Genomic DNA, 10,304 nt, shown 5'->3' on the forward strand with positions numbered 1-10,304 from the left:
ACCAATCAAAGAACCACAGGCAACGAAACGTGCCTCAGAGCCAGGGGCGGATTATGACTAGCAAGGGCCCCCGGGCCCAATTTTCTTTTATGCAAATTAGTCTCGTGACGATATTGTAATCTTTTGGTAGAATATTCCCCAAACCCCATTACTTTGTCTCTGGGGCCCCAATGTCATAATCCTTGCCTAATTTTGAAGAGACTGTTTTGACTTTATGATTTTTTCTTTTACAAAGTACTATTGCTGCCAACTTGCATATTTATAATAACTATTTCATAAAATTGATTAAGCATTCCATATGTCATTTCATATCTACAGTATACTGACTACTGACACCATGGAAGCTATTGTCCGGACCTTTGCTGGGAAGGAAATGTAGAGACCGGATTGAATACCCCTGTTATACATAATGTAAATACTTGTGTAATAAATATGTAAACATGCATATATTTAAAGGGGCAGTAATACATTATGACATATTTTAACATCATCAGACACTTTAAATATAAAGAATTTAACAATAGACTCCTACAGCATGTACATTTGTGTTTGGTGAAACTTGGCAAAGAGTTCAGGCAGTTCTGGCTCACGCTGCTATATCTTTTCTAACTTATCTGAAAGATGGGGTGCGTTCCATTCAGAAGTGATCATCCCTATTCCCTATTTACTTTAAAGACTTTACCCTCCATTGTGAGAGCTTCAAAGGGCTGAAAGGTCTGGGGCTCAAAAGTCATTTGCAATGTTAGCAATCTGTTAACAATGACCCTACAGCTTGGCTACCATTATTATTCTCCCATCGAAAAGCCTTGTGAAGGCAACATGTAAGCCAAAATCCCTTAGGGTAGATTATATTAACAGAATTTTTAAATGATCTAAGAGTCTGTTTTTGAATGTTCTTGAGGTCAAAACTTACAAGCCCTTTAATCTGCTTTAAGATGCTCTCTTTCTTTCTCTTACTGTAAGACCTGTAAAATTTTAACTTCAAGCATTTAAAACTACTTTAAACTTTCAGACAAGGTTTTATTAAACCAACATTACAGGTCGTCTTGACAAACTTTACATTTCTAGGTCAGTATTTTTGTACCACACAAAATAAAATATCAATATCATCATTTTCCCAACCACCTAACCCAGTTTTTTGTAATATTGGAAGAAATGCAGTTATAGCAAGGAATAGTATATTAAATGTTTTTGTTCAACAGTACTTTTCATACAAAGCACAAAGCTTAACCCTATAAAGCCTATATGAAATAATAGTCAGAAAATTCAAATTTTTAAAGAGTAATGTAATTTGTAACGTATTCCGTTAGATTACTCAAGGTCAGTAATGTATTCTAAATACTTTGGATTACTTCTTCAGCACTGGTAGATTTTTTCACTTGTTTTGACTATAAAAACTCTGCCAGTACAGTAAGACAAAATACACATGTTAAAAATACATTCTCTGAAAAATCTAAATATCTTATGCAGAGTTGTTTCTAAAACAAGATTAATCAAATTGATCTTGTTTTAAGGATTTTTAGATATTTTTTACAGGAAAACAATACAAAAATTATCATCAAGAATAGGATTTTTGCCCTAATATCAAAGGTCTTACTAGAAAAAAAGAAATTATGATCCAATGTGAATAAAAAAAATATGATCCTGCCTGGTAACGTGCATGTAAAATGGCTAGAAATAGCATTTTAGCTTAGCGTAAAGATGACAATTTACACAAGGTTTATTTCTATTTCTTCTGCTCCAAACTTACTTCAAACTTACTTCTCTCTCTGCTCGTATGAATGTAACACATCATAAGAAAGTGTTTCACCACTGTTCAAATGCACTTTGGATCACATCATTTATATGTATAAATGTTTTCCATCTGAAAGGACTAAATATTAAATGAATCAAATGACAATAAAATGCAAAGTAATCTCTTCAGTAATCAAAATACTTTTTGAATGTAAATATTCTAATTACCAGTGATTTAAATTGTAACTGTAGTGGAAGTTACTTAATTTAAATATGTAATCCCGTTACTCCCCAACACTGGTCACAGGGCCCTATTGAGGGGGCCTTGTATAAGCTGACAGCTGTGGGGTCCACATATTCAAGCGTATTTAAACAGGTTTTCAAAGTTGATGGGCTGCCAGACCTTGCAGATTACCCAACACTGATCATTCTCTGAAGAATACACATTCTTGACATCTAAAAATGGAATTTCAACTAGTAAAAAGTCATTTGATAGAACTGCAGTACAATTTCACATGTTATTGTAACCATTAAGAATGCTTTCTATGATATCTTTATTACTCTTAAATTTATAATCATGGTAGAGTAAACCATGATTTAAGAGGTTGTTTCTTTCAACCTTAAATACACATGTAGACAAAGTTTATCAGGACCCCTGCAGTACCTAAATGGACCCCCAGGAGTCCACAGAAGAAAATGTTACAGGACATCACACACCAAAATATGTACGAATCCTTAACTTTATTACCATTTTGAATATAAATTCCTGCAGTCCACAATAGAAAATGCAGAGTGCATACATTGAAAAGACTGATCCCAAACCATTTCTGTGCATGGGCACATTAAAAAGACATCAGTATTGAGGGGGTATGTTAAAAACTATTGTGTCTAACAGCTGAAGTACCATAATCTATTAAATGGTGGCTCAGAGCTAAGCAACTAGCAGGATGTAGTTTATTACAAAATGAGGAGCCCTAACCTTTAGGTGCAACACAAAATCATTTTGTCCATAATACATCAAATTAAGAAATTAATTCAGTGCACCAAACGAGTAACGTATACAAAACACAAACTAAAAACCTATATCTATACCACAGTCTGTGAACATGTTTTGCATCTCTTTGACTCAATGCAGTAATTCCTGTGGCATGTCCAGATGGATATATATGAAAAACAAAGTTTCTGTTCATCGATGTGTACACCACTGTAAGCAAAACCAGTTATAACTTAAAGACAAACTGAAAACCACACTAAAGAGAATGGATCAGACACTGCACTTGGAAAGAAACAAACACTCTTGCCAAAGGCTGCACTGAGACCAGTTGAACATAGTCAGGTAAGAAGAGAGGAGTTAATCCGTCATAGGCTGTTGTACAGTGAGGTATGAACATGACGGTCAAGTCCAGAGTAGAACTGACCTGGTTGCAGTATTCCGGGTTTAATTAACCATGTTTGTAGCAGCAAAGTTCTGAGAGAAGACCCAGTCACTGGACCGATCAGCGTTCCCTGACATGGAATTTAACACGTCAAACAAGCACAAAAAAAAAAAAAATTGGGCGAAAGCTAAATGATCAAAGGTCTCGGAGTGGACTGTAAGAGGACAGGAGTAATGTAGCTGGGAGGTTTATAAGGAACTTGAGAGCAAATGAAATTATCTATTTTTTTTTTTTTTATGTTTCTTGGTTTGTCGCTTCTTAAATTAGGGACCGATGTACAATTAAAAGTATTGCTGGTGTCTAAAATCACTTGATGCCTTTTTTTTTTTTTAAAGATTAATCTGCCATTAATCTCTTCCTAAATCGATCGTTGTTGCCAAATTCAACATTTCCAAAAATGTTGAGACAAGCAAACGGTTTCCTAGCATATCCATTAGGCAAAATCTGATTGTGTCGAGAATGAAGGGGAACTAAATAGTATTTGCACACCCCCAAAATTTCAGGAATTATGGAAATCTGTGAAATCTTCATGGTGACTGGTCAGCAGAGGGTGATATGAAAATCAAAACAGAAAACATTTAATGATATGTTGATTACAACGAGTTTAAAGTCCTCTAGAGATTATGCTCACACAGAAGTACACTCAATTTTATTTCTAGCTCAATTCACAGAGTAGCTAAAAAGTATATCTGGAGACAGAGTTAAAAATCGCACACGCACACACAACCCAAGTAAAAACAAACGAGTAGGTCAATTCACCTTTGTCCAGTATACAATGACATGAATTTCACACAGCCTACCAGATCTCGTAAAAATAACGAACTTGAATTCTTACGATGCCTGGAAATTTTGTACAGGAGGAAAAAAAAAAAAAACGTTCAGTATTTCGCAATCGTTTTATGTCAGGTTGCCAACGGAGCATATCTTTGTCCAGTATAAAATGACAGATGCTTTCAACCAATTACCCAGTGAGTGCGAGACATATGCATACACGTTTGCATGCATCCATGAATGAACATACAGTATTTTGAGTCTTTTTTCCAGTGGTGTTACACAGAAGGCGCAGGAAGTGTGCTGGCCTCCCTGACACTTGGGGGCACTAGAGCGTACAGGTGAATTTGAGAGGGAGGGTTTGCACTAGTGTAAGGGGGAGGGATTCAGTCCAGCTCTGGTCAACAGGAAGAAATAACGTTGGATTGTGAGGTAGCGTGAGTTGCTATTTACTGTTCCTCTTCCTCCTCCTCCTCTTCCTCTGAGGACTTAGATGGCTGCTCCTCCTCCTGGAAAAAGAGCAAAACACAATAAAATGAGAAAACATCTATATCTGCATTACAACATGCAAAAGCCATACAACACAGGATATAATTAATCAATGTGCAATTCATTTTTAATTTAAACCTTTTTCTGATCTTAATGTTTAGAGATGAAGGTTAAGACCATTAAATAATCTAATTGGTGATTATGGAAATCCCATGATTTGACAATTTACCAAAACTCTTAGGGGCAGAAATAGACAAACCTGGCAATATACAGTAATGTACTGATATCTTGGTCATGATAGATAATATTGTGATTCTTTACGACCAGTGTATTTTGATTCAAAACTGATCACAATCCCGTTTCTCCTTCATCCGCATTGGATTTTGGCGCTTTGTGCAATTATATTCTTAGCTCATTCGGATTTTGTTTCTGGTTTGGACTTGCTCCAAGCAGTGGTCAAGCGATCCATTTACTTAAATTTAATGTGAAATTCAACAACAACAAAAAAAATTCAATCTTGGAGTGAAAATATTTTGACAGTATTGAGGTAAAATAAATAATTGTACATCTTTCAAGTACTGATTTCACCCCACCCCTAATAATTTTAACATGCACAAAAAAAATAAATAACCCCATGGAAATCACCCTTCATGAATGAATTAGTCACTGACTTGACGTTCTCATGTTTCCCTTAATCTCCAAACAACTATGCTAAACATTGTGGAAATGCCCAAAAGACTTGTGCTAAAACTTCATAAATCTAAAAGGTGAGCTGTTTGGATGATTATAGAAAACATTCTGGCTTTTAAAAAGGTGGCCATGATGAGCAGTTAGACTCAAAGCGAGTGGTTTCTGTGACTCAACTCGCAGGATTCCTGTGGACTATGTCTGAATGAGGAAAACCAGTGCCAGGATTGTGCCTCATGTGACAGGAATGCAGGGCCGATGACTACATACAGAGCAGTCTAGGAAACAGGGGGCGGTACTGGGTTCTGCCTGATTACATGCCAAACTGACTAAACATCAAAATAAAGTTAGAGACATTTGATGTGTCCTCAAACAAAACCTACAAGAGATACGGAGGATGATTAACTGCTTCAAGAAATCCCTTGTGATAAGGAGCTAAATGCTTTTGTTGGCCTCAGCAACCTCCCATCTCACAAATACACACATTTTACAGTTCACCCAAATGTTTCCAAAAGGGAGGTTGTCACACTAAAAACCCACACAATTATAAAAAGTGCATTGGGTGGAGCACAAGCAAGATACTCACCACTTTCTTGGGTCTTCCACGGCGTTTCGTCCCTGCAGGTGCCGAAGCTGCCGCTGCTCTCTGAGAGAGAACGATAGAATAAACATGTAAGAGTGCTGAACTTGCAGACGAGCACAAGAGGCCGCTGCTGAGCTCCTTTTGGCAGGTGGCCCGAGGGCAGCGGGTTCATTGGCCATTATATTGGAAACGGACATGAGCAGCACGCAGTACACTCCAGTTTGCTGGCCACCTGGTCCGGAGCTGAGAGACAGCTGGTACAACCGGGTGAGACACCAACACACGCACACACAATAGCAAAAGGCACTGTGCATATGGGGGGGAAGGGTTGGTGGGTCAGCTGTTATCATGAAAATAGATGGAGGGGAAGGAAGAGTGGAAGTGGGGGTGGGGTTATCATCTTGAAGACTGCTCTGCTGCCTGTGCACCTGCAATGCACAGCGCTTGATACGCCACAGGAAACTAGCATGCAGTCAGGAGAGTCAACCGGAACAGAGAAGTGGGTTTTATTTGTGGGCTTTTACAAAAACAAGACTGATCTTATTATAGTGGTTTTAAAGAGAAAACCAAAATTCTAATTGGGAGCGACAAAACATCTAGATGCCAACATTTGCTTGTAAATACCAATAACTTACATTTTAAAGCAACGAATTTAGAATATTAAAAAAAAAAAACAGCCTGCATTTGACTAACTTGAAGCAGAATTTTTATTGGGGTTTTTTGTAAGTTGAGGGCCGGCAACCAAGTTAAACAAATGTATGCCAGTTGCTTTGTTGTCTTTAGATCCATGTAGCTGCTGTACTATCAGATGGCAGCTGAGAAACATGTCTACTCACTTTGCTCTTGCTTACAGCGCCGCTTGGCTTGTTTTTGCTGCCCTTTGGTCTTCCTCTGGGTCTCTTCGGTGTTGGAGATCCACTTGGTTCCTGCTGCGAGAAGACATCACATGTAAATTGAGATCCAAACACTGAACAAATAACTCCTGATATTAAAGGATAACTAACAGTCATCAGTAACCATTTACAGGTGAAATGGAGTTCACAAACAATTCTCAGATGATCAGTTTTACAAGTTAAGTGGGCAACCCAGACACTGTGTAAAGAATGTCCTCTAAGACATGATAAAAACTGAAACAGTTTTTTCAAACCCGTGTTACCTCAAGAACAGGAAACCAAGTTTACATCAGTGAGAGAAAAGAATATAATTTAAGACATTTCATTCAGTTTGTGAAAGAATTGCACACATTAACAATGAACTTCAAGCCTACCATTCTAAAGTGTGGGAGGAAAAATGTTAGCTGTTGCACAACAGTCTCATTTTTTATTTTCTAAACTGCAGCACGGTTTGTATCCTGAACCACATTTCAGCTGCTCCAACTTCAGTGTTTTTACATTTTTTACCTGCATCTACCGTTCTTTTTAAGCCAGTAAGAGATGATAGGCAATATCAAATGTTTGTCTTGTTTTATATTACTAGTTGTTTACAGTAAAGCTTTAATCTTGCATGCTTTCAGTGGAAGAGCGAGTGCTTTCTCCTCAAATAGTAGAATGTCCTCAGAAATAGTGCAATTAAACAATATTTTAGCTTGTGAAGTGTGGGACATTGCCCACAGATATAAAATCAAACTACTCATTAGCTTTAATACTGCATGTTGGAGCTCAACAAGAAAAATTTGGCAAAAATAAACTAGTTTGGTTAGTGTTAACTAGGAGTCATATATCTAGTTGTCTGATGGTGACCAAGGATTACTACTCACAAACTCTGATTACACTGGTGAGCAATAGAAACCTTAAACCCAATGCCCTTGTGAGCCCCCATGAGTGACGGCTGGTGGGCCAATCAGGCGCTGGCATTTCCCAGCAGCCAATCGGGGAGCATCTGAAACAGTGCAAGTGGGTTACTTCTGGTTTAAAGAGATCATGTTTCAGGCCTTGGTCATCCTGCCACTCCAAATGACCATTACACACATGAAGCTCTGGAGGATATGTATGTGCAATGCTGAATGAATCACAAGAGAAAATATTCTGCAACATATATTCTGTATTATGCATACAATATTTCTAGTATTACAACAGAAAGAAATGCAGGTTTCAGGCTTCCTACACCCTGTAACCAATTCATTTTCATTAGGTCTTTTTTTTTTTTTTTCAGTCTCTCTCTCCTGCAAAACTTGGGATTAGAATTTTTAAAAAATAATTTTATAGAGATTGTACTCAGAGCAATTTATGGCACATAAAAAATATTTAAGATCACAAACCATGAATAACAAAAAAAGACCTATATTATTTCTGTAGAAATTTCCAGGACTTATAAAAATCATCCATTTTTAAAACTCCCTGATATTGCCAGGTTGTCCATGACTATGAAAGCAGGTTTAGGTTTCCTCATCAGCCCATGTGCAAGAACACAAAAACCACCACACATATGCCTCATTTGAACCAAAACAGCAGTGTTTTTATTGCACCAATATGCAAAATAGTAGTTCATTAAAGGCCAGAATGCTTTCAGAAAGCACTGCAGTACCTGTGGGGTTTTTCGGGGTCTTCCACGTCCTCTTTTCTCTGCTCCATCTTTCTCTTTTTGAGCCACAGTGTCCTTGCCAGAATCACTCATGTTGTTTTATTGGGAAACCTGCATGAAGAGTCAATCGATTAACATACAATATAACGTGATAACTGATTTTGTTTTTAATACAAAAGGATCAATAATACGCGACGAGTCCGTAGTTATCGAGTGAAAAATAAAACTTTACATTAAGGATAACGGAAGAGCGCGCGGACCGACCGGCTTCTCGTTTGTTTACAACACGCGTTAGGCCCGAACTCGCGCTCACAGAGAACTCGTCGTGTGTTCATTTAGAAATGGCAAAGTTCAATCGCCGTGGATCCGTTTAAATAATCGGATTTATAATACCTTCAACGGCAGAAAGGCGATCCCTCGGAAGTTCGCAGCGCTGCGGCGGAGCTTAGAAAGCGAAAAGGCGAACGGCGGTTTCTACGGAAACCCCGCAGCTCCAGCACGAACCGGAACACGAACACGCAGCGCGAGATTCGCGCCCTTTTAAATCCCCGAGCGCGTGAGAACGCCGTGAAGACCTGTAATCCTTTACAATATTACAAATGGCAAGAAAACTGGAACCAAAACACAGTTTCAAAAAGTCTTCATAAAGAAACTATTGTTGTTTTTTATAGTCGAAGATGTTATAAATACGAAGTTTCTGAATACGAAGAACTCATTATTGGATTGCTTAGTTTTTCTCTCTTAAACGGTAACCCATTTACATTAGTATTAGTATAATAATGATGTACTTAGTTTATGCTTAATTTTTCTTCAATTTAAAAAATACTATACTGAGCCAGAATTTGTATACTTTTGGATAAAAAAATAATGCGATCAATTACTTTGAAAATGGTCTAAAACAGAAACAATGGATAATTTGTATAAATAATAATTAAAAAAGTGTTTGTGCTTTTCTATGCAGAGGAAAGTTTCTTTGTGAAGTATCTCGTCGCGTAAACAATAAACAGGAGCCCCACGAGCCCGCCAATTTGAAAAACGTGACCTAATCTCGCCTTTAAAACTGAAACTATTATTCCTCTTTCATTTATTTTTGTGAGTTGTTTTTTTTTTTTTTTTTGCAGAGGAGACAAAAATACTAAACAGAGCTTTAAATCGAAAGCAAGATTGAACTCTTACCCCTTTAGAAAAGAAGAGCTCCAATGCGTGTAAAAACACGATGCGGTGTGAATGCTGCGAATGAAAGAAAGACAACAATCGCTTTCGGGAGTTTCACGGGCTCTTCCAATAGGGAAATACACGGGCGGTGGGCGGAGACTATATGTGTTTGAATATTCAATACCCCACAAACGTCATTAGTGGATTTTCCTCTCAATCAGGATGACGCAACATAGCGTTGCGTTCTTTGATTGGAATAAATAGATTTATGAAAAATAATAATAATTAAACAATATTTATACAAAGATTTTAAGGGCAAAACTTGAAAATTACATATTTAGCCCTGTGGAAGTTAATTATGACTTTTAACTGAAATATATATATATATATATATATATATATATATATATATATATATATATATATATATATATTAAAAAATAAAAACAATGATTTAATGTATTTTTAACATCTTTATTTTGTTAACTACATTTTGTATTCAAAAGCAAAATGTCTAGATTTTTCTTTTGAAAACGTTTTTAATCTTCCACATTTTTTAAGGTAGGCCCTACTACAATTTGCTTTTGTATCCCCATAAAATCTGTTTTATATGAATGCATGCTTATGCAGTTTTTTTTTATTATTTATTTATTTTTATTTTTTTTATGTAGAATATTTATTGAACTATTTCTAAGTATATAACTACAGGTGTAAAACTATACTTATTACAAAGCTGTGTGTGGGTTACTGGTTAACCATTTGAAAACTACCTGTGTGAAAAGCCAAAGCTCCAAAGCACATTTATTTAATCTGACAAATCATCTTCCATTTTCTTTCGTTTCCACAGGTTTATTTTATTATGCCTGTTGTCAGTTGTTATTTTGGGGGGATCTGTATGCTATCTGTATGGTAGTAAAATAATAATAATA

General features: G+C 36.7%; 1 protein-coding gene across 4 annotated transcripts; it reads right to left on the bottom strand.

Annotated features, from left to right (window-relative positions):
* Positions 1-2,456: 2,456 nt before the first annotated feature.
* Positions 2,457-9,551, bottom strand: LOC127419810 (high mobility group protein HMG-I/HMG-Y-like). 4 transcript variants are annotated; one of them, XM_051661565.1, is made up of 5 exons: positions 9,397-9,551; positions 8,224-8,331; positions 6,537-6,626; positions 5,704-5,763; positions 2,457-4,450 (listed from the first exon to the last, which is right to left on the bottom strand). In XM_051661565.1, the coding sequence occupies exons 2-5, from the start codon at positions 8,311-8,313 to the stop codon at positions 4,391-4,393; spliced, it is 300 nt and encodes a 99-aa protein (XP_051517525.1). In that variant the 5' UTR covers positions 8,314-8,331; positions 9,397-9,551; the 3' UTR covers positions 2,457-4,390. The 4 variants fall into 4 exon arrangements, with proteins under 4 accessions (XP_051517525.1, XP_051517522.1, XP_051517524.1 ...); XM_051661562.1 differs by having other exon boundaries at positions 6,537-6,629; positions 9,397-9,550; XM_051661564.1 differs by lacking the exon at positions 9,397-9,551 and adding an exon at positions 8,614-8,768.
* Between the last annotated feature and the right edge of the window lie 753 nt (positions 9,552-10,304).

The sequence above is a fragment of the Myxocyprinus asiaticus genome, chromosome 29 (assembly GCF_019703515.2).
Source record: "Myxocyprinus asiaticus isolate MX2 ecotype Aquarium Trade chromosome 29, UBuf_Myxa_2, whole genome shotgun sequence".
Taxonomy (NCBI): domain Eukaryota; kingdom Metazoa; phylum Chordata; class Actinopteri; order Cypriniformes; family Catostomidae; genus Myxocyprinus; species Myxocyprinus asiaticus.

Bases quoted from the DNA above. Each gene is read 5' to 3' on its own strand.
- LOC127419810 (XM_051661562.1), bottom strand. From the start codon at position 8,313: ATGAGTGATTCTGGCAAGGACACTGTGGCTCAAAAAGAGAAAGATGGA. The intron at 5,764-6,536 runs GTGAGTAGACAT...GTTCTCTCTCAG, and splicing joins GCGCTGTAAGCAAGAGCAAA to AGAGCAGCGGCAGCTTCGGC. The intron at 4,451-5,703 runs GTGAGTATCTTG...CTCTTTTTCCAG, and splicing joins GTGGAAGACCCAAGAAAGTG to GAGGAGGAGCAGCCATCTAA.